The sequence below is a fragment of the Paroedura picta genome, chromosome 8 (assembly GCF_049243985.1).
Source record: "Paroedura picta isolate Pp20150507F chromosome 8, Ppicta_v3.0, whole genome shotgun sequence".
NCBI classification, from domain to species: domain Eukaryota; kingdom Metazoa; phylum Chordata; class Lepidosauria; order Squamata; family Gekkonidae; genus Paroedura; species Paroedura picta.
This window is the reverse complement of record NC_135376.1, coordinates 70248194-70273657: the sequence shown is the minus strand read 5'-3', so window position 1 is coordinate 70273657 and position 25464 is coordinate 70248194. Positions and strand designations below refer to the sequence as shown.

General features: G+C 41.3%; 1 protein-coding gene across 8 annotated transcripts in view; it reads right to left on the bottom strand.

Annotated features, from left to right (window-relative positions):
* The window catches only part of PLCE1 (phospholipase C epsilon 1), a 160546-nt gene that overhangs the window by 77104 nt on the left and 57978 nt on the right, over nt 1-25464 (bottom strand). For all 8 annotated transcript variants that reach the window (XM_077350294.1, XM_077350298.1, XM_077350299.1 and 5 more), the window contains one exon: nt 8384-8657. In XM_077350294.1, coding sequence (XP_077206409.1) covers nt 8384-8657 — 274 coding nt within the window. The remainder of the gene's footprint in view (nt 1-8383; nt 8658-25464) is intronic.

The window sequence follows — 25464 nt, the reverse complement described above, 5'->3', positions numbered from 1 at the left end:
AATGCACATTTTCATTCAGAAGAACATAGGCTGCCTTTTGGTCTGGGGTACCATTACATGTTAAATAGATGTGGTAAAGAGGAGAACTAGTGTGACACCACAACTGACATGAAAAACTGGATTGCTTAAATAAAAGCAATTAATTCAGTAGAAATCCCAGGAAGGATGAAATGCAGCTGTAAATCAGTGTTCCTGGACAGCAAGTGATCAGTTCAGAAACTGGAGGGTTCCAGCCAATGAGACCAGAAGAATTTTCTTGTTGAGACTTGTGGGTGGGAGACTTCAAAATGAGCAGGAGTAAAAAGCAGAACCTTTTCTTTCCCACTCTCTGCTGTATAATAAATATTCTCCCTCTGACTTCTGGGAAGCCCTATTTTTATTCATCTAGTAATCAGTACGGGGACCATCTACTTTACTATTAGAGGAAGACATGACGTTTCTACGACAGTCGGTTGCTATTTGTCTATATTGTGCTGAGCAGAATTTTAAAAGACAAGTTACCTTTCAGACTTAAAATTACTTCATGAGGACAAATGAGAACAGCTCTAGTAAGAAATCAGGTTCCTTTTTTAGTGGCACCTGTTTGATATTATGTAAGTATTATATCATGCCATTCAACTACTATTAACAGCCAGCTATTATTAGCCACCTGTCTGGAAACAGAGAGATACTGCCAGCTACTCTGTAAGGGAACCAGTTATACAGTTTATCTCTCCTTCCACAATAGTTCAATGCAGATATGCTCATTGTCCCTTGAAATTAGTAATATGTCATCGGTTTGCATTCACGGTTTGAAGTGGGCTTGCTAACCATGGTTGCAGACAATGCCATGTTAGCACTAATACCATTTTTAAAAAGTTGAAAAATTCAAATTAGACAGGAGATGAAGAGCTGTTTTTTTTTGTATTCCGCTATTTACTGTGCCATAACTGTAACCCACATCGAACATCGACATTTTAGAACATCGACATTTTAGGAATCAGTGAACTAAAATGGACAGGAATGGGTGAATTTAATTCAGATGACCATCAGGTATACTACTGTGGACAAGAATCTCGCAGAAGAAATGGAGTAGCCGTCATAATCAATAAGAGAGTAGGAAAAGCAGTCTTGGGATACAATCCCCAAAATGACAGAATGATCTCAGTTCGAATCCAAGGCAAACCATTCAACATCACAGTGATCCAGGTCTATGCCCCAACCACTGCTGCGGAAGAGGATGAAGTTGACCAGTTCTATGAAGCCCTACAACACCTTCTAGAAGCAACGCCAAAAAATGATGTGCTTATCATCATGGGGGATTGGAATGCTAAAGTAGGAAGCCAAAAGATAACCGGGATAACAGGCAAGTTTGGCCTTGGAGTACAAAATGAAGCAGGGCACAGGCTGGTAGAATTTTGTCAAGAGAATACAATGGTCATAGCAAACACTCTTTTCCAACAACCCAAGAGACGACTCTACACATGGACATCACCAGACGGTCAACACAGAAATCAGATTGACTATGTGCTCTGCAGCCAAAGATGGAAAAGTTCTATCCAGTCAATAAAAACAAGACCAGGAGCTGATTGTGGTTCAGATCATGAGCTTTTTGTTGCAAAATTTAGGCTTAAATTGAAGAAAGTAGGGAAAAGCACTAGGCCACTCAGGTATGAACTAAATCATATCCCCGAAGAATACACAGTAGAGGTGACAAATAGATTTAAGGAATTAGATCTGATAGATAGAGTGCCTGAAGAACTATGGACGGAGGTTCGCAATATTGTACAAGAGGTAGCAACTAAAACCATCCCAAAGAAAAAGAAATGCAAGAAATCAAAATGGCTGTCTGAGGAAGCTTTACAAATAGCTAAGGAGAGAAGGGAAGTGAAAGGCAAGGGAGAAGGAGAAAGATACACCCAATTGAATGCAGAATTCCAGAGAAAAGCTAGAAGATATAAGAATGCCTTCTTAAATGAACAGTGCAAACAAATAGAAGAAAACAATAGAATGGGGAGGACCAGAGATCTTTTCAAGAAAATTGGAGATATGAAGAGAACGTTTCATGCAAAGTTGGGTATGATAAGGGACCAAAATGGTAGGGACCTCACAGAAGCAGAAGAGATTAAACAAAGGTGGCAAAATTCTACAGAACAACTATACAAGAGCGAGCTTAACATCCCTGATAATCACAATGGGGTAGTTACTGACCTGGAGCCAGACATCCTGGAATGTGAAGTCAAATGTGCCTTAGGAAGTCTGAGCAACAATAAAGCTAGTGGTGGTGACAGCATTCCAGTTGAACTATTCAAAATCTTAAAGGACGATGCAGTAAAAGTGCTACACTCAATATGCCAGCAAATTTGGAAAACTCAACAATGGCCACAGGATTGGAAAAGGTCAGTTTACATTCCAATCCCAAAGAAGGGCAATGCCAACGAATGTTCAAACTACCGCACCATTGCACTCATTTCTCATGCTAGCAAAGTTATGCTCAAAATCCTACAAGCTGGGCTCCAGCAATATGTGGACCAAGAACTTCCAGAAGTACAGGCAGGATTTCGAAGAGGCAGAGGAACTAGAGATCAAATTGCCAACATACGCTGGATCATGGAGAAAGCTAGGGAGTACCAGAAGAACGTCTACTTCTGCTTCATTGACTATGCTAAAGCCTTTGATTGTGTGGAGCACAACAAATTGTGGCAAGTTCTTAAAGAGATGGGAATACCAGAGCATCTTATTTGTCTCTTGAGAAATTTATATGCAGGTCAAGAAGCAACAGTGAGAACTGAACATGGAATCACTGACTGGTTCAAAATTGAGAAAGGAGTTCGGCAAGGCTGTATACTGTCGCCTTGCCTATTTAACTTGTATGCAGAGCACATCATGAGAAATGCGGGATTAGAGGAGTCACAAATTGGGATCAAGATTGCAGGGAGAAATATCAACAACCTCAGATATGCAGATGATACCACTCTAATGGCAGAAAGTGAAGAGGAACTAAAGAGCCTGTTGATGCGGGTGAAGGAGGAGAGTGCAAAAGTTGGCTTGAAACTCAACATCAAGAAAACAAAGATCACGGCATCCGGCCCTCTCAATTCCTGGCAAATAGATGGGGAAGAAATGGAGATAGTGGCAGATTTTATTTTCCTGGGCTCCAAGATCACTGCAGATGGGGACTGCAGCAAAGAAATTAAAAGACGCTTGCTCCTGGGGAGGAAAGCTATGGCAAATCTAGACAGCATCCTAAAAAGCAGAGACATCACCTTGCCAACAAAAGTGTGTTTAGTCAAGGCTATGGTATTCCCAGTTGCAATGTATGGCTGCGAAAGTTGGACCATAAGGAAGGCCGAGCGTCAAAGAATTGAGGCTTTTGAACTCTGGTGCTGGAGAAGACTCTTGCGAGTCCCTTGGACTGCAAGGCGAACAAACTGGTCAGTCCTAGAGGAGATCAGCCTGGACTGCTCCTTAGAAGGCCAGATGCTGAAGATGAAACTCAAATACTTTGGCCACCTGATGTGAAGGAGGGACTCCCTGGAGAAGAGCCTCATGCTGGGAGCGATCGAGGGCAAAAGAAGAAGGGGACGACAGAGAATGAGGTGGCTGGATGGAGTCACTGAAGCAGTCGGTGCAAACTTAAATGGACTCCGGGGAATGGTAGAGGACAGGAAGGCTTGGAGGATCATTGTCCATGGCGTCGCGATGGGTCGGACACGACTTTGCACATAACAACAACAACTGTAACCCAACCTGACCCACTTTTGCCAGTGTAAACAAGGATGGTAGCCACAAAAAGCCTGGTGTTCTTTATTTGAATTTTTTTTTTTAAGATTAAGTTTCCAAAAGGGTTAAACAGGCATCTGCCTCACTTGTGTTAGGGAGGGGGTCCTAGGTCAAGGCTGCCGACATAAACTCCTTGTTGAGGTCTAGTGACTTCAGTTTGCTATGAAAATTCAATATCTCTTGAGCAGAACAAAGGTCCATGAGTGACCTGTACCCAAGACATCTAAAAAATATTTGGTCCTCTTTCTCTTCCTGTCATTAGCTGCAGGGGGGGGAAAAAGGGGGGCGGACACCCACCTCAGTATGAGATGCCCTGGCTAATCATTGTAAGCACCCACTTTCACCCTGTGATAATCAGAGACAAAGATATAAAAATAATTTTCTATATAGCTTTTAATCTTAATGGGAAGCAAAATACTTCTCTGGCGATACAGTTGCTAGCATCCACTATGTTTGCAGTTCCATAATAAAAAGGTACCTTCCTATGCAACAAATGTTAGTGCTTTGTGGTATGCTATCTATGAGCCATTTTAACATCCATCGAATTCAATTATTGCCCAGTCTTAAAAAAGCATTCTAAAATGTCCAGTATGACATAATGAATATATCTCACCAAAATTGTATATGCCCGTCCAATCTTAACAGCATAAGATGTTCAGTTTTTATGTCAGGAAAACAGTAACTTTTTTTTTCCTGACTTTTATGTCAGGAAAACAGTAACTGTTTGAAAACTTATTGCATAAGCAAGCAAAACAGCTCCTCGTACCTAACATTCAGTCATAAATGGCAAGATTTAAAATCATAGATTTTAAGGAGATGCCTAATAAGAGCAGTGGCCCATCTAATCAGCCGTGGTCTTCACTAACTGGGAGTAGCCTCCAGAATCTTGGGCAGAGATCTATTTCAGCTTCAATTTCAGATTCTCTTAGGTAAATAAACATTTAAGTTGGTACCTTACAAATACAACAGGTATCCTTGATTATGGCAGTAACCTGTTCTTGTCCAAGGTTTGTATACGGGGGTGGTGTCCCTGCTTATGCACTTATGGCTTCTCGGATACGGTAGGAAGACAGCTGGAGCAGCCTCCCCCTCCCCAAGAACTGAGAAGTCCTGGACATCTCCGGGCACCACAGCCCAAAATGGAGACATTTGAGGGCAGGCTGGGAAAGAAGCAGTGCTGAGACACCCAACCCAGCCATCACCAGATCTTTGTACCACAAGGAAGTTGAGACCTGTCATCATGTCACACCTAGGAGGGGATTAACAGAGGGAGTCACTGGCATCAGTGGCCTCACCTTCCTTGGGTCCAGTCTGATTCTTTGAAGCATCAGAGGAGGGTGGGGCAATCAGGAAGGTGAGCCAGAAAGGAAGTCCATTGGTGCAGGGTCCCCCAGCATCATGAGCCCTGCCCCAGCTTGAAGGGCATTGGATGAGCGTGGAGGCTGGGCCAGGTGAGGCCAAATTCAAGGTTTTCACGGAAAGGAAGCTGGAGGGCACAGGGCCCAAACTCTGGCTTGGGGGAGATGGGGACTGACAGTTTGCAAAGCTCACCACTCCCTTTGACATCAAACAGTGGAACAGATATATGGATAGAGGGGCCACGATACAGACAGTCTTATAAACAAAGATCTATACAATTGTTTTGTTGGCAAGAGTCGTTCGGACCTACTGAACATCCAAGCACATCAATCAAAAGCATTCAAAACGCAGGAAGGTGGAGAGATCAGAGCCCCACCAAATTCAAATACAGAAGCAAAAGAAAGGAGGCTTGATAAAATTTAGGACCAAGAGGACAGTTCATATTTTATATAATCTTGTCCAAAATGTACACATGTATAGCTCTATCTGTTAACACTATAAAATTAAGCCCTTTATTTTAAGGTTCCAATGAATAAGGTAATTTTATTCAAAGTTAAAAGGTACTCAAAATCAAAAGGCATCTTCTCTGTTTCACACTGTATAAAAGAAAATACATTGCATTAATGCACTTTAATGTCCACCTACATTAACTGCAAGAAGAGTCTTGCAAGACATGTCTGTGCATCCAAGATGCTCACACAAGTTGTTTTTACACTTATGACCAGTGACCCAGAAAACAGTAAGATTATGGGCATCCCCACAGTCTTCTGTGGGTAGGCAAAGCTCATCAATGCATGGAGTATGCACAAACTGCTGCCTTCTTATGGTTGACAACAGAACCTATCAGGCTTAAAAAAATTAATATAAAGGTTAAGACATTAGGCCTTAACACAGCCCCAGGAACATTAGGCTTACCAGTAAACAGAGCTTTCACTTCCTTCTAAAGTGTCAGAGGTGCAGATAATTTCAAAAGCAGAGAGAACTCATACACTGCATTTGTTTGCACTAGCTGCCAGGCGACAGCTGCTCAGGCTGAAACTACGAACTGTCAAAATGCACAACCGGCATGCGTCTTGCAAGTCACAAAGACAACATGCAGGAAGATCACGTTACCCACTTCCAGATGAAAGCCGAAATGCTAGGCCTTCAGCGAGAGGAATTTTTGCATTTATGGACTGGCAGGCATTCTTACTAAGCAATCCAATCTACAAGTCATCTGAGTCAAAGTATTTGGTCTAAAGCTGAGGTGCACTATAACCCTAAGTATGTTTACTGAGGAGTCAGCCATATTAGGTTCAGAAGGTCTTAAACTTTACTAAGCACGCACAGGATTGTCCAGTTGGTTACAAAGAAGTTAAGCAGACTTAACGTACCATGAACATTTTGACAGTGCCCATTCTAGTCAAAACATAATTTATGCTATAACATGTGGTCAACAGTCTTAAATTGGTCACAGACAGTACTTTTTAAAGGATATAATCAAAATGTATTTACTTTTTCATAGCCAAGACATAATAGCTCATTTAATGTTAATAAAGACTTGAATATCTGACGGACTAAAATAGTGATACACGTTTGTTTGTTTTAAGTTCTACCCTGAAGTACAGTGTGCATCTGAAATATTTATTTGTTTGTTTAAAGAATTAAAGTTCCATGGCTACATACAAGTTGGCTGGAACATAATTTTACTGGAATATGAGAGTCATAAGCATTATGTACTTCTTCCCTTCGCCGGTTCTGCTCTGCAGTAGAGAAGCTATAGTCAAGGTTTGCAAACATAACTTGGCAATGTGCTACATCCCTGTGGCCTTGGTAATCTACATGTTATTACTAAAAACACACCATACGAAGAAATGCTATATTGACAGTATTTTACTCATCTTGTGTATACAGGTTAAGTAATGTGTTTACAGTTGTAGCACTATACACCTGAGGCGCCAAAATGCAACACTATTCATTCAGCATAGTCTCCTGTTAACAATCTGTGCTCTAAAAATGGAAAATGTATTTATTTGATCCCGTTTTTATAAAACTTTTGACAAAAGACCAGTTAACTTTCAGGAACGTAAACAACCTTGGTTATTTGATACAGCGACAGAAATATATTTTGAGAGTGTATCCAAAACAGTTACGACCTGTACTGCTCTGCAGCTTTGACCTCAGTAAGGCTTATTTTATCACAGAACGTTACCGCACTACTTTACCTAGTGAAAACACACTATCTGTATACAGTTTTCTGCTGGCACTATATCTGAAGTGTTTAACAATTCCTAAAAGCAAGAAGTTCAAGATACTTCCTGAAGCAGCATACCTACACACTCACTTCTAAGTATTCAAGGATACTGTGGCACAGCCTACAGCAAATGACAAGGAAACAGATTTTGGGTGTAAGCACAAACCACAGAAGTGAGCTGTTTGCAGAATGTCACCATAAGAAGCAAGGAAAGAGCTGCCTTTGAGGAAGATATCATGACCTCTGTTGAACTGTAATCAAAGGGCAGCCCCTGGTTATGTAAGTACCTTTGCTGGTGTTCTGGTATTTCCAGACAGAGAACAAAGTAACACTTTGCTGACTATGCCAATTAAAAGAAACAAAAAAGGAACTCATCCCCACACACACCCCCGGAAAAACAATGCAGGACAATATAATTAAAAGCTACCATTAATACAATGAGGTTCTTAATACCATATAGGCAAATTTAAGTCAGGCAATTGTTGCTGTTTTCTTGACAATACGTATTGTGAACTGTCTTATATCCTTTTATTAAGTGAACATTATTATTCCTGTTATATTGTTTAAGATCACTGAAATGGTGTTATTTAGATTATTGTTGTTGTTGTATTTGTTTATGTTATATATTAATTCATTCCATGTATCCCCCATGTTGTATGTAAACCACCCTGAGCCATATGGAATGGCGCTATAGAAATCAAATAAAACAAACCAACAAACATATACAATTTTAAATAACGTTTTTCAGTGTGCAGAGATTTTTTTTTACAAAGAAATAAAAATGTTGATATTAATTAATGAATTTGGGGGGGATAAATAACCAGTAAGTTTAACCCAGGGGTAGTCAAACTGCGGCCCCCAGATGTCCATGGACTACAATTCCCATGAGCCCCTGCCAGCGCTGGCAAAGCCTCGTGGGAATTGTAATCCATGGACATCTGGAGGGCCACAGTTTGACTACCCCTGGCAGTCAATTGCAGACTGGAAACTCCCCGTCCCCGTCCCCCCATGTATTATTTTCTTATTTACCTTTTAACATGGTCCTGCCAGTCGATCCTCCTACGAAGTTTAGTGTACCACTTCTTGCTCCCAATGATGTGGTGGCTTCTAGTAGAGCACCGCTGATGAAATCTGAAAGCGAAGTCCTGCATAAGGTGGTGCGATACTCAGCAGGGCTTTGGATACGTAGGTTTGTGCAACATTTGCCTCTGCAGCAGCAGTTCGCATGGTGTGCTAGTGGTTCCTTCACACGGTGGGGGAAATATTCCAAAGTATCTTCTGCTCCTTTTGCAAACTTGAAGCTCTGTCAGAAACAAAAGGGGGGAAAGTTGGTGAGCAAATAAATGTAAGCCACTGTGATAGCCATGCTGCATTTTCAGAGTTATAAGTAATCTACTGCCCTCAAATATTCACTAGGCTTAGAATACAAAACCAATTTGAGTCAGGCTCAAACAACATTTTAAAAGGCTGAGAATAGACAGTTGGAAGAACAGAATTTGAGACCATATTTTCATGACACTGAAGGGGGGGTTTTGAAGACAGATGGGGGTGCTGAGTGATGATTTTGGCCTGATTTCCACATATATCAGAATTAACTGGACTCTTGGGGTTCTCAGCTCTGGGTCTGGAATTTCTGGAGATTTGGGGGTGGCAAATGGGAAGGATCTCAAGAGGGTATAATGCCATACAGTCCACCCACCCCCCCAGACAGCCATTTCCTCCAGGGAAACTGACCTCTGTTGTCTGGAGACCACTTGTAATTCCATGAGGTCTCCAGGCCCCACCTGGAGGATGGCAACCCTGCAGACTAGACTATTTCAGCCTATAATAAATATAAATATAATAAATAAACCTTGCCACTAATTCTTAAGTTATACATAATAATAAAATGCAAACGGAGCATGCAGCAGCAGACACTAATATATCTTGTGGTAGTATTATAATAGAGTCAGTATAATAACGATGCAGAATCCATTGTTTGCAAAGTATGTGTTGTATGTTGTCACAAACGACAGGTTTACTATAAGAAAATACAGTGAGTTTTTAAAAAATTCTCCTACAGTACAATTTTGTGTTAGTGGGAAAGTAAGTGTACAAAGAGATAACCACAACCTTTCGCTACAATTAGCAAATTCATTTTGGCCAATATTTTTAAACAAGAGAAACGCACACACCTTTGCCCTAGTAAAAAGTAAATAAATAAAGCCCATACTGCCACCTTGTTTTGCTGCTTGCGCAGAGCAGTTCTTAGAGACAGTGTGTGAGAAAGGGCACCGTCATTTAAGAAAGCAAAAATGTTTCAAGAGCCTGAAGAGGACAGAGCTGAAGGAGTAAAGGTCCCAGAAGCGATTTTTCAAGAGAAGTGCAGAAACGTACAAGGGGATAAACCCAAGGACAGCTTTAAAGCAAAGTACAAAGAGTTTTTTTTATATAGTGGAAGCAGAGTGAAGCATAGGCAGTTGAAGAAGGTGAGAGGTGAATGATTTTGATAACAGAGTTCTGGACAGATTCATGACGTATCATTTTGCCATCCATAATTACGTAAGTTAATTGTCAAAATTAAGCATACCACTGTATGCTTCTAGCGTTCAAGTCCCCCAGAGGAGGCATCATGTATTTTCTGAAACTCAGAATCCAAATGTTAGGGTTGCCAACTCTAGGTTGGGATGTTCCTGGAGAATCGGGGGGTAGAGCCTGGGGAGGGCAGGATTTGGGCAGGGGAGAGACCTCATCAAGGTATAGTGTCATACACTCCACCCTCCAAACCAGCTGTTTTCTCCAGGGGAACTGTTGTTGTCCAGTGATCGGTTGTCATTCCAGGAGATCTCCACACCCCTATCTGGAAGATGGTATACTACCTACACTCTCTGCAGACAAATCCCAAAACCCCCCACTAAAACGCCCCAGCCGGGGCCTTTTAGTGGTTAGGACTGGTTGTTTTCCACCACAGAGGACTGTTTTTGACTGTATGGTTGTCTGTTGGGGTTTTTTTAGATTTTTTTAAATGGTTTTATGGGATTTTATTGGGGTGTTATGCTTATTGTTGGCTGCCATGAGCCTCCGTGGGAGTGGCGGGATAAAAATATAATAAATAAATAAAAAATCAATAAAAGCAAAAAAAAAATCAGAAGTTAGATATTGCTTCAGAAAGAAGGGTACAACAGCAGGAGAGTGCCTTTTTCATTTGTCCCTTTGAACTGATGGCTTTATACAAAACATTTCAATTATTGCATGTCGACCTATAAAGAATAGCATTCAGAACTCCTTAGCAAGGAGTCATCTCTAGAATGGTTATTATTTAATGAGTTGAAAGACAGCATCTGTGATTCACAGTGTTGAGACAACCTGACCTTTAGAAAGCCTTTCTTCTTCACATTGCAGTGCACCAAGTGAGGTCCTTGGTCAATCAGCACCATTAATCATGCTCAGCATTGATAGCAGATATGGGAATATTAACCACAGTAAAGATGCAATTTGGCACCAGTTATGTAACAGTATGCTAAAGAGCAACTGCACTTACTAGCTTTCTGAAATTTAAACTGCTGTATTTTCTTAGTACTTTATTTGGTATTGTTTGTTATGGGGGTTTTCCCCCTCTTCATTCATGACACTCATCTTTGAAGAGTAGAGTTTAAGACTGATGGGAGGGAGATTACATCTTTCGATTCAGGAGATAAAAGACCTAATTTTTCACATTAACTTCTTAAAAGGTGTACTGTTTAGTATCCAACTATGAATGCCAGCATGTAGCATACCATTCAAAAACAAAACACATTTCAAGTGCAATGTTCCTTGAAATGCACAAACATAAATTTTAGGAAATGTTTCCTCAAGTCAATGGATTGCATGGCAACTAGATTGCTAGAGCCTTCTGCTTTCCGATACCGAGCAGCTATTCTGCCACCAAAGGAAGCCAACACATTTCTACATCAGATGATCTAAGATGAGGAACTACTCCATAAACTGCTTCACCCAGCAGTTCTTCCTGCCTCTTCCTGCGAGCAGAGATGTGAAGGACCACAAAAAACTAGAATGACTGGGGAGACTTATTTTCTATCACGCTTCATGGACTTTTTTGTCCCTTTTTCCAGTGGAAAAACTGGAAATTTGGGGGAATGTTAAAAACTTATATTAATTTTTTGTATTATTTTAGAGCAAGTAAAATGCTTTTAAGACAAGGTTCTATTATACTATCAAAATTCTTTCTAAGAATTTGCTACGAAATATACACTATTTCATGACTACCAGTTATTGAATAATGGTAATTCCTGTGTTTAATGTTGACATCTGCACTATGTAAATATAATGCTGCAAGTCCTGAACTACATTTCTCTCATTAAGGTGGAAGACATCCTGGATGGGTGATTACCACTGTCCATTCAAGAAGGCAGAAAGAAATTATTTTCACTTTCTGTCTCCTCTTTGAGAATCACTCTCCTCTTCAGTTCTGGAGGGGCCCAGGTGGGTATGTTTGCTGCTATATTTCCTAACCATATTCTGGACAATCATACCACTTCTGGGGTTTTTTGAAGCTTGAAGGAGGTTTCAGGGGTTTCTCAAGTGTAAAAAAAATGAGAAAGGCTGCTCTAAAGCAGCAATAACAGCATAACCATTCCAAGTGGACAGGTTATTGGGCAAAGCTCTCAATTAAATCCTAGTGAATTACAGGGATAGAAAAAAAAACACCTCCCAGGACATGACAGTGGAAAGTATTGGAAATTATTGGAAATTATTCCCAGCATGTACTTCCCAGATTCAAGCAAAGCAACAGAAGATAGAATTGGGCTCCATCTAGACAGCCTTTCAGAAGAAGACCTTTCAATAACTGATTTAACAAACACGTGAATTTCTGCAGTTAGGTTAGGTTATGCTCCCAGGATGACAGATATCTTGCTAGCTCAGGAAGCAATCAACTAATCTACCATACCTACTGGAAAGTGTTCATTAGATAGAGTAGGAGGAAAGGAGTTGATCCACTAAATCCTCAAGTTGATTCTGTCTTAGCATTCATACAAAATGAGCTTACCAGAAAAATGAAAAGCATGCCTACTGGATGGGGGATACGCTTCTAGGTAACACTGTGTGTGAACGAGACCTTGGGATACTTGTGGATTGTAAACTAAACATGAGCAGGCAGTGTGATGCAGCAGTAAAAAAGGCGAATGCCATTTTGGGCTGTATCAACCAGGGGCATCACATCAAAATCCCAAGATGTCATAGTCCCATTCTATACGGCACTGGTCAGACCACACCTGGAGTACTGCGTGCAGTTCTGGAGGCCTCACTTCAAGAAGGACGTAGATAAAATTGAAAGGGTACAGAGGAGAGCGACGAAGATGATCTGGGGCCAAGGGACCAAGCCCTATGAAGATAGGTTGAGGGACTTGGGAATGTTCAGCCTGGAGAAAAGGAGGTTGAGGGGGGACATGATAGCCCTCTTTAAGTATTTGAAAGGTTGTCATTTGGAGGAGGGCAGGATGCTGTTTCTGCTGGCTGCAGAGGAGAGGACACGCAGTAATGGGTTTAAACTACAAGTACACCGATATAGGCTAGATATCAGGAAAACGTTTTTCACAGTCAGAGTAATTCAGCAGTGGAATAGGCTGCCTAAGGAGGTGGTAAACTCCCCCTCACTGGCAGTCTTCAAGCAAAGGTTGGATACACACTGTTCTTGGATGCTTTAGGATGCTTAGGGCTGATCCTGCGTTGAGCAGGGGGTTGGACTGTATGGCCCCTTCCAACTCTATGATTCTATGATACCAATGTAACCCTTACAAAGCAGGTTGCAGCACTACTCGTAGTAGTGGTGTTACCACAGTTTAAAGGTCCCAGCCTATTGAATCATCCACATGTATGATACTTCCTCAAAGGCACAGCTTAGAAAGAACCTCTGCAGATACATACATTTCCCGTATGGAAGCTGCCCTCACCAGCTTCAGCTGCCCTCATGAGACCTCCCCTTGAGCCAATTTGGGAGATTCCTATTAAATGATTGAGTATGAAGACCCAATCTGGTACCACTTTTAAGCCAAAGGTCAACTTGGCCTTCCACAGGTGTCAGGAAATCTACCTCCCTCTTTCTGTTCAAATCCCAAACATATGAGGGAAAGCACTTTAATGGTACATATGCAAAACTGAGCATATCAAGTAAACACATATGTTGTTCATAAATATTTATCCACCAAAAATAAGAAAATGTCCAAATCCACCATCACTAGAATCTACCATCACTAGTACCACCATCAATAGGCCATCAATAGGCCTACAAACTGCACAACTGGAAGTTCCATTTGGGATTAGGGCCTACTTGAGGAGCAGTATCTCAACCAAAGTGGCCTTTACCAAGCACATCACAACAGACGAGGTTTGCAAGCCATCAATTTCCACCTTGGTAAGGCACTATATGATTCAGCTGATGCTGCCTCTGACAGAAGATTACTACAACATATTCTAGATGCAGAAGAAAAGGAAGACACTGCTTTGGAGTGAAGGGCGAACAAATCATTGGATACTTACTATGAAGGGTCCTTCTCCTCTGAGGAAAAAAGGACACCTTGTCCCTCTTAAAGTCATTGACATTCTTCATTCTTTATTTCAATGGGACCACTTCCTGTCCTAATTATTTCTCTTACTTGTCCATAAATCATCCTTTTTTGTTGTTATAGTTCATGTGAGCTGATTCTCTAATAGTGTTAAGGTATGTATCAATTGCTTCTGGAGTTGTCAGAGCTAAAGAGCAGGATGACTCCCACAGCAGACATAAAGGGGGGAAAAGTTGTTCCTGCCTCTCTGAATGGACAGTGGGAATCACCCACTAGGCTGTCCTCTTTTCTTCAGAGGACACTTCACATTAAGTATATCCAGTGGGCCTTTTAGCTGTCCTTAATCAGTCCCAGAATGCCTTAAGTTGTAGACCTTTCTATTATTTTCTGAAAAATATTTATCAAAAATAATTACTAATTATGGTTACTTTTTCAAAATATATTAAACTTTGCAATTAAATTCTTCGGTGTAGTTTAAATTGCACGAATACTGACTCAAGCAGTTAAGAAAGCAACCTTTTGTTTGTAAAATCAGTCACCACTGCTTTGTTGTAACAATGAGTTTAAAATAATGATATTAATTATACAATTGTATAAAAGTAGACTCCGGGACATTCAGTTGTCTCCAGATAGTTTGTATTTCCCCTCCTGTTTTCAAATACCTGTCTAGTTTTCTCCACTGCCCTGGAACTTTACAAAAAGAATGTTACAGAGATGAAGGTTAGAGACAAATAAATGAAGCATGCAGCTGTTTGAAATCTGATGTCCAAAGACAAGCCCTCAGCCTCCCATTATAAGGGCAGCTCTGGCCTGATAGGAGGGTGGGGGAGGGGGGAGTAACATTTCATCATGGCCAGGCAATGTCAAGAGGCTTCTGTCAGGAGTCATCATTCCTTCTGCTGCTCTTTTTACATATTCTTTAAAGACATGTTATGCAAACAGGCACAGTATGCTGACCCTTGCATAAATAAGGACACTGTGTACTCACTGTGATGCAATCCTCATCACAATGCATTTGAAATGCAACCAAAAAAATGCTGTGTACATTAACGGTAACAGTATCCCCTGTGCAAGCACCGGGTCATGTCTGACCCTTGGGGTGACGCCCTCTAGCGTTTTCATGGCAGACTCAATACGGGGTGGTTTGCCAGTGCCTTCCCCAGTCATTACCGTTTACCCCCCAGCAAGCTGGGTACTCATTTTACCAACCTCGGAAGGATGGAAGGCTGAGTCAACCTTGAGCCGGCTGCTGGGATCGAACTCCCAGCCTCATGGGCAGACAGCTTCAGATAGCATGTCTGCTGCCTTACCACTCTGCGCCACAAGAGGCTCTGCTACATTAGGGTTGCCAATATCCAGGTGGGGCCTGGGGAGCTCCAGGTATTACTGCTGATCTCCAAAATACAGGGATTAGTTCCCCGGAGATAATGGCAATTTTAGAGGGTAGATTCTTCTACTCCACTGAGGTCTTACCCTTCCTCAAACCTCACACTTTTCAGGCTCCACTCCCAGATCTCCAGGAATTTCCCAGACTTGGCAGCCCTAGGCTCCAGAATGGCTGCAGAAGGATGCTAAAGGAAGTATCGTGGCATCTGCACAGCCGCTGCTCTGCCAGTTTAAAGAGTGCCAAAAAAGTTTCTGTCTTGCTTAAGGAGAGTTTATCAAGCTTTCTAGTGCTTTGGGGTTTTCCAGCCCCCTCTCTCTGTTAAATGTTTTTGAAAAGGATAACAAGCTGGTGTAAAATGGTGGCTAAGAGTGTCATATGAGAGCTGAGAATCTGAAGTGCTTTGGAAATGCCAAGAATAAAAATCCAAGCCATCAAGCACGATTCAACACTATAAGTGCAAAATGTGCTGGAAAACAACAAAATGGTCCTCATCAGAGGGTAGAAAAGAACTAGCATATTCTTCCCATGCTATAACTTGCGGAGGGAGAGGAATAAATGTGGGACTCTGAAGACCTAGCTATAATCCTTTTCGGACAGTACAATCAAATGTACTGAGAGCCAAACCTCCCACCCATGCATTACCCATAATCCTGATACACAGGGCTGCTGTATTATGTCCATGGAGGCAATGCATGTTTTACCACATATATATGATCTTGTTAAGGAAAACTCTGAAAAGTCCAATAGGACTTCAAAGGACTTGTATGTTATATAATCAGAGTCCAGTAGCACCTTTAAGACCAACAAAGATTTATTCAGGGCATGAGCTTTCGAGTGCAAGCACTCTTCCTCAGACACGGCTACCCATTTGTATGTTATATGTAAATATGTAACTGAATACTAGGTTCCCTGCTTTGCCACTAGCAGACTGCTACCTGGAGAGCAAGGAAGCTTGTTTCAATTATAAAGACTGAACTGAGGTCGAAGTATTAAACCTCTCCTTACCTCCCACACAGTCCTGAGGCAAACTGAGGCTACATGTATCTGCAATTTGCAAAGATCAGTGAACTTCATTAAGGCTGTTTAAGCCCTTCAATATAGGAGGGAAAGCAATTTGGTTGAAATTGGGAAAGGGGACCGCATTTAACATCTTCTGCTACTCCTTTGCTACAACGTTTCCCTCCTTAAAGCAGTTTTTCCTGGGAGAAGGTGGGGGGGGGCAAGGGATCAGTTGCATATGTCTGCTCTCTTTATGTTACCTTAAAAGGTCACTATCTCCACACAAAACCCCCTACATGATTGTTAATAAGGTACTCCCAAGAGGAAAGCTTTTGTTCCTACCTTTAGCCACAGAGGTAAGGCACAGATTCTATAATACAAAAAGGAGGAACCTATTTTTTTTTTAAATAATGATTTAATCAGAATACCCCAACCGTTCTAAACAAGCAGCTATCATGCTATGAATAAGCCGTTCTTGGCTCCGCAAACTACTTCTGTTGTAAAGATAAACAGTCATCAGTAACCCGTGGAGGAACAAGACTGGTGATATATCTGGCCTGTAATTCAATATAAACAGTCCATAACTAAAGAAGGTGTTGCAAATTATACTTTTTAAAAAACATATACCTCAGCACAAAAGCCCTTATGTAACAAATGTACTATAGGGGCATCAGGGTCACCTCAACCACAGTGGATGGAAACAGATGTGTCCTAAAAATGTAACTGATGAAGACATCCCATTTCAGATATACGTGGTTCAATAAATCGCAAATTGCATATATACATGTACATAAGTTGTCATAGGTAGTCTTGTTTGTATGAAGTGTAGATATGACTGGGCTGGATCCAACAGTACCTTGTGGGAAGTACAGCCGTGACTCACCACAGTTTGCATGAGCGGAGGACTGAGGAGCAGGAAGGAGGCCCCAGCCATTGAAGTAGACTGGTAAGGGGAGGGACTGGGAGGCTGGCCAGGCTCAGCATGGTGAGGTGAGGCCGTCACACTGTGTGGGAGACAGGGCCAGGCAAGGCCTATTTATTAGGCCCCATGCCAGCCATCAACCTCTTGAGTCTCCCACTTAATGTACAGGCTCATGCACTGCAACTCTTGATGTTCCCAAGTGTCTCACAGCCCTCTGGAGCTGTTTTTGAGAGCTGGGAATTGCACAGAATGGAGGAATGGCAAGAACACCCACTCCCTGAACACAGCTCCTACTCCCGTTTCTTATGACCCTACCAGGAGCATCCAGCATAAACATTGTTGGATATGGACACAGGAAGTAACAAATAAAATCAGTATTTGTATTTTTGTTCCTTAAAGGGAGAATTATAGATTAATATATAATGTCATAGTCTTTTAATGCCATCTGCCATTAGATTCATCTAATGCCATCTGTCATTATACAAATAATAATCTAATTTTTAAAATTGTGATTCTTAGAAAAATAACCCTTCTGCAAAAGTTCAGTTACAGGTATCTTAAATACACTGCAAATACCCTATCATGTAAGAAGATCACAATCTGACGAAGAGAGCTTGCACTCGAAAGCTCACGCCTTGAATAAATCTTTGTTGGTCTTAAAGGTGCTACTAGACTCTGATTTTACACTGCAAAGGAATACCTGTTGCATTATTCAAAAACATAATCCATATTTTGTTATGTTTTTCTACAGCTCCAAGACCAGAGAGAGTTATATATTCTAGATGAACAGTGGGATGCAGCAGATAGAGGGCATGATCCAATCCTGTTTGCAAAACACAGAACCCCTCTGTATGAGTAAGACCTTTAGGTCAAGTATGCCCAGCTGTCGGTGACCAAACTACAGCATCTAACGCATCAAACCTACAGCATCAAAGCCAAGTTCCACAGGGTAGTTTGTGACGCACAAACCAACAAATAAGCAAGCCCTTGAATTTTCCGGCTCAGGCTCTCCATTGTTCTTGCTCACAAGCTAAACATGCCAGGAACACCTGGAGGGTTTGAAGACCGGCAGTCCCTGGGTGATAAATGAAAGTTGCTGTTACCCTTTCCAAGGAAAAACTGCAGCTCACCTGTTCCTGAGACCAATCTATTACAGGACAGGTTATTTATGGAGCACTGACCAAATGATAAACTCACTAGCAGGGCAAGAAGTTCAGAGAGTGGGTGATAGAGATGGTCCAACTTTTCGGTATTCAAGTTTGCTGAAGTCATCCTCATCTGTCCCCAAGCCAAAGAGTATGCGCCAATGCACATGTGCCAGTAAGCTGCCCACCTAGAAGTGGGGGTGAGTGCTCCTCATCAATTATTGCATGTGGTGCTAGCACCAGACTTCATGCTGCACCTGTTCTTTTCACAACAGTATATAGTGGAAGGACATGGTTGAACTGTAGGCATGACATAAGTGATGCCAAAAAGAACAGAAAAAAGGACCAGGGATGGAGAAAATAGAAGGAAGATATATGCTGTGTAAGTTGATAATTTCATTTAAATTATTGTGTAACAATAACAGTCTAAATCAGGGGTGGCCAAACTGTAGCTTTCTAGATGTCCACGGACTACAATTTACCACAAGCCCCTGGGGTCTGTAATCATCTGGAGAGCCAGAGGTTGGCCACCCCTGGTCTAAATGGTTTCAGATTTAACAATAATTTCTGGGAGGCTTCCCTTTCACTAGAAGCAACAGCACTCCCACTGTCTAACAAAACTGAATGTTCTTACAAGTATGCCTATTTAGCCTTAGAAATTGTCATTTCTTTATTTTTTATTAAAAGAAACGTACAGTGTATTCTAGTGATCTAGCTGATATTTCCAAGGAACTTCTTAATGCTTTCCTTAAGGCAAAGAGAACCAAGCATTCTTGCCTCATCTTTCTCCTTCCTTTTCTGCAAGTAGTCCTGAGGAAAATTTGTCCTTTGGTACGATGTAAGCTTTGCCAAGATAGAAAGATATAAATGTTCCCAAAGCAGCACCTTAAAAGTGGGACATTAAGATAGAAACCTTTCTCTAAAATACTTTAATAAAATTTTGTGTGAGAAAAAAAGCATGTAGAAACCCATTTGTGGGTTTTATAGATTTTTATTTCCAAGTTGCATTGAAAAAAATCTACAAACATCAACCTAAATCGTTCATAATGGAACAAGAAGATAACATTCAGAGGAAAACAACACACATATATCCTCACTGACAAATCCATATTTGGCAATTAAACAGACACCAAAAATAGATTAGCTGTTAATATGGTATCTTGAAAATGATTTTTAAGGGGAAAAACTTATTTCAATGGCATCCATAGGCCAAAGAACTGATAACCTTTGTGCAATAAAACCTTCTTACAATGACAACTATTTTCTCAGATTGTGCTTTAAAATATGCCTACACTTATTCAGCTTAGTGGTTCAAAAGAATCTCTTACTTGTTGATGCAGTTTTTAAAATATGTACCCTGAGAAAACTGGGCAAAGAAGGATATTATATTTCAATATTCTTTCAGTAGCTTTTGGTATGGTTGGATCTGAAAGTTTCTCGAACACAAAGCAGCATTCCTTCAGCACAGCTGTACTGAAAGTGCAGGATTTAGACCCCCCACTCATTAGTTAAAAAAAACAACCCAAATTTCCTGTTGATTCAGGAACAAACTACATGTTCTGTAGCATATTTATAATTGAATTCCCAACCTTTTCCTTAACATTATCTGGGCCATAGTGGCATGTGGAAAGTAATTTTTCCCCCTCCCACATTGTTTTCCCAAATAGCAACTTCTGGGGGTGATTTCTACCAAGCGTGGTCCTGAAAAAGCTAATGGTATCTCTGTGTCTAATTGGGAAAACCACCAGTACTATTAATCTGATTTAATTTCATCCACCCACCGAGCATCTTCTCAGAGTTAAACTGTAAGACTTCCACAAGACATGGAAGCCTTTATTCAGTATTGTTCCCAAGTTGCCAAAGTATGAGCAAGGGCATGGTATCTGCTTGCATGTTTCCCTCCTTTCTCTTCCTCCCCATGTTTCCTTCCTACATTTCCCTTTTTTCGACAACCCATCAGTTTTTACTGCATCCAAACTGGGCAGACCATGCCTTCGGCAAACCACAATTTGATGCAAATATCAATCTTTTACAACTAATGGTTTCCTCACAGAAGGAAAATACTATATGTATGTCCTGATTTCTCCAACATGATGTGAAAACTCAGCTTTAAGTTCTGGAGGGCCTCTTTACAGGGAAGCATATATGTACAATAGGTACACGGATAAAATATGTACAATGGCAAAAACATGTGCATTTTCTATTTCAGTTACATCAGTACAGGAAATGATCTTGTCTTAAATGGCTCTCAGCTTTCCCATCCACGTAACATCTTGTCCACCATAATAAGTTAAAAACTGGTACAACTCTGGAGGCACAAGACACTAAGAGAAGCAGTCCTTTTTCATAAATCTTCACCTTTGTGTGCTATTTTAACCAACTAAGAGGCACAGGTGCTACCGCTCCTAATGAGTATTATATTCCAAAAACATTTGATGCTATTTTTTTTCATGGAAAACTCCCTTTAAGAGAGTTGCAAACTGCTCCCCATAAAGGAGAGAAGGTCCATTTATGACCTGGAAAATGCTAACCAATTAAGCGCCATGCACACCTGGCTCTGATGGCAAATTGGCAGAAGCCGTTTCTCAGTCCTGGACAAATAATTTTCCCATCTGTACAAGATGGTAAATGTCCTAAGCTGAGAAATGTATTCAACATTTCTTCCGTCATGATGCTAAGGCGCTTATTACCTTCTTAGAGGGGCCTAAAATGTGTACTAGAACAGGGGTAGTCAACCTGTGGTCCTCCAGATGTCCATGGACTACAATTCCCATGAGCCCATGCACATGTTTGCTGGCAGGGGCTCATGGGAATTGTAGTCCAAGGACATCTGGAGGACCACAGGTTGACTACCCCTGTACTATAAGACTATAGCCACATAATCATGTCATATAACATCAAAGATATCCTGATAAATAGATCTCCTGATAGCTCCCAGAGAAAGTTAAACTAAAGCAGAAGAGCAAATTCAACATTACAATCAAGGGAATAGCTATAGAGTTACAACATTTGTGCCCCACCCCCCATCAACCACTATAATGCTTAAGCATGATAGTTCTGGAGACCAATGTAACATGGACAAATGCCATGGAAAAAACATAGTGAGTTACGGAAATTTAAAAGTCTGCCTTGCCCTTTAAAATTCACATCAGACTTTTTAAATCCATAAATATTTTAGGGGACTTGCCCTGACTTCTTGGTGAAAATCTGCTGCTAATGATGCTTTGAATTCCCATTAATTGAAGGGAAATGCAAGGGGAAAATAATGAAAAATGTTTGTTTAATTGCTTAAATAAGTGATTAGTTGTTGCATTATTTTTAAGGTGGAGTTTCACAACAACGTGCTATATATGTATACAAATCTTTGTTTAAAAAAAAAACTACCAAAATAACTTAACTTGTGCCAAAACTTGTCTAATGTTTTTTCACCACCCTTTAAAAGAAGGTTATTTTTTAATCTTGTTTTAATGTGGAAAATACAAGAACAATATTTTTTGCATCCACCCCCACTGACACAGAGAACTCAAGTGATTTGTCCTTTTCGAAACCCAAGAACATAGTTAAAGTATTTAAAGTTCCACTCATGCTCCAAAGATATTTTTGAACCCATCCCCTCTGACACAGGGAAGTCAAATAATTCATCCTTTTCAAAACCTGAGGACATAATTAAGATATAGTTATTTAAGATTTCACTAATTAGGGTTGCCAGCCTCCAAGTGGGACATGGACATCTCTCAGAATAACAACTCATCTTCAGTTGAGTTCTCCTGGAAAAATGGATGTTATAGGGGGGGGGGCTCTATGGCATTGCATCCCACGAAGGTCCCTGTCTCCCAGAGGTTCCCCCCCCCCCAAAAAAAACAATCTCCAGGAGTTTTCCAACATGGACCTGGCTACCCCACCTCCTGCTAGTTGTCAAGGAGGAGCTGGCAACTCATGCTCCAAAAACCATGGAAATATTAATCTAGGGCTGCCACCTTAACCTGTGTGCCATGTAAGTGGTGCAGCATTCTCAAGGCTTCCCCACCTGGCTTTTCCTTGTCTTGGACAGTGCAGGTGCTGGCTGAAGGGAGTAACAGCATAGAGCCTAGTGACTGATCCCCTAGTTGTAAGCTTCACCTTTCACCAGGGGCATGGGCATGTGTGGACGGAGATTTCAAAAATCAGAAAGGTTTAGTTACAGGTTAAGTTTTGGGGAAGAATGTTATCCCATCCATATGGGAAAGGAAATGGAAACTTCCCCTGATTCATTATATATTTCGCCAGTCTCTAAAACAGCGGTCCGCAAGCTTTCGGCCGCTGCGGACCGCTGTTCCGGAGTGGGGGGAGAGGGCGGCCCGGGGGCCCGTGCACGCACGGCAGCCCCAGCACAAACACGCATGTGCGGACTGCTGCGCTCGCGCGTTTGTGCCCGGCAGGGGAGCAAACACGCGTGCGCGGCAGTCCGCACATGCGCGTTTGCGTCGCCGCCATGTCGGCGGCCACGGCTCCCCCTCCCGGCCCCTCTGGGCCGCCGGCAAATCAGCCGCTAAAGCGGCCGATTAGCTTGCGGCTCGGCAAGCTTCTCTTCCCTCCCCTCCCGAAACAAGAAGCTTGCCAGGCCGCAAGCTAATCGGCCGCTTTAGCCGCCCCAATCAATAAAATAGAACTGAGTTCACCTGTTCTCAAAGTGACTTCATGCAATCTATCATTTCATGTTCACTTACCATATAGGCTATATGCAGTTACATCTTCCCTCCCTCTTTTATTCCCAACTCTCTTCCTATGCAAGTAAAGCACTGGTCATACATTCAGAACTAAATGCATATTGAATAAGAGAATGTGTAGCTGCTTGGCGATACTGTTTATATGCCATCTATACTGTTAGTAGAGTGGCAGCTTTACCTTAACATGTCCGTGTTTCCTGGATCATAAATGAGATTTTGCTTTCCCTTGAATGAAAAGCTGGTTAACCTAAAACAGCTAGATTTGAGTCCAGTAGTATTTCGGAGACCAATTAGACTTTCAGTGTTTAAGCTTAGGGGAGTCAAAGTTTCCTTCATTAGACATTTTATTTCTCAAATGCTTAAATCCCCCAAATCTTTTTGGTCGTCAAGGTGCGATGTTCTACTGTAGACCAACAAAGATACCCTCTGAAACTTATTTTAGAACTTACGTCAAGCTGGTAAACCTTTATCTTCTAATCCATTCACCTCCAACTGGCCAGCATAAAGATATATTAACTGACAGAATGAGTAACAAGTGTATTGTCATTGAGGGGGAAAAGTATGACTGATGGTGCCATCCCTAAATAGGATTATATTCTTCTAAACCCTTTGACTTCAATGAATGCTTAGGATAACACTGTTAATGTCCCCAACAGCTTATTGTTATTGTTACTTATACATAATAACCAACCTATGGTCAAGCCCAAACCAACTGTACTTAAGCAACATTAAAATCAAAGGGACGTATTAAGCATGCTCAGTTGTGCTTGATTGTGGCCTCTCATGTTAAAACAAAAAGTTAGCACAGATTTTTGAGATCTTTCAAATCAGCACAAATGTTTGAGATCTTTCGTCTTACTCACCAAATAAAATATACTTAAACCCCTAACAAACCATACTGAAGCTTACTGGCTTTATTAAAGGTCTAGATTCTAGAATAAGGCTTTTCTGCCTTTTCCCACTGGAGTTCAATGTCATATGAGGCATCGCTCCCTGAATGTAAAACATTTGGCTCAGGATCAGGAGAACAAAAATACTTTATATTAACTTCTTGCATCCTCTGGAGACTATTACACAGCCGGGAACTGCAGTTGAAGCATCCGTGAGATTTATTTTGCTTTGTGTGTGTTAGTTTCAACTGAAATTCTGTATATATTACAACTTGCTTGCAAAAATTCATAGACCCTTGTGCTCCTTTATACTGCATTTATTGAAAGTGTAAAGATATTAACCATGGTATGCACCACTACTATGACAACTCCCTCCCAAACATGAAGTAATCTAGCTGAACTTCCACGAGAGACTGGAAAAACAGATGGTTCAACAGCCTTTTTTAGAAGAAATTTCTCAATCAAAAGTGATTGGCTACCTTCAAGTATATCTGTGCTTTCAAAGATAATAAGTAGAAGGGGAGGCGTATTCCCTTCTCCCAGGGGTCCACAATGTAGCATCCCTACCAGGTTTCACATAAATTACTTAAATATCTTTATTGGTTCAAAAATGCATGCCTTTAGCAGAACAAAGAGGTACTAACCAAATGCCTCAACATCAGGCTGTCCTACTTCAACAAATTAGACATCAGTCAGTATTTAAAGGGTGAGCAATAAAAGATGGCAAGGATGCTTGGATGGTGGAGTTCAGAACTACAAAGAACTGACAAGCAGTACTATGAAAAGGATTTTGGTAAGATGGCACTAGTTGAAGAATGGGCCTACTGCAGTCCACCACCTCCATCATAGCCAATGATTCTTGGATGAGAAATTATAGGTGTGTTCATCCCCTGGATGTCTGCTGACACCCGAAACGGTCTTTGATCAAACACTCCCTTTGCATCACTGGAATGGTCTACCTTTTGCCTTGGTCACTACTTAGATCTACTTACTGACCAAATATATTAGATGAGATTTTCTCAGCAATTTTAAGGGAAATCATATGGCATCCCAGTTTAGAATGGGGCTGCAACATGGGGAGAGGTGTTTAACGTTTTACCCCTACATGGTTTTACTAATTGAAATCAATCCTTCCCCATCCTACCCCCAATGGCCACTAACCCTGAAAATAAAAGAGGCTAGCATACCATCATTGCCCATCAGTTGCCTTTGAAAGACCTACCAAAAACATGAAATGGGTTGTGGTTTCAATTAGCAAAATTGTGCAGTTGCACCATAGCCTGATCCAAATCAGGGTCTCATGTGACTGCAACTGCTGCTTTAAAAAACATTGGGTCGTATCAAATTACAGATTTCACACCAGCTTGTCTGTCTGGAATCTGAGAACCTAGATCTGTGGAGAGAAGAGCTCTGTCCCTTCAAAGATACGAGTGGTCCCATGAGCCATAGCTCTGTGGTAGACCATGCAAAAGCCCCCAGCTTCCAGCTATGACTACTCCAGTTCAAATCATCTCAGGTA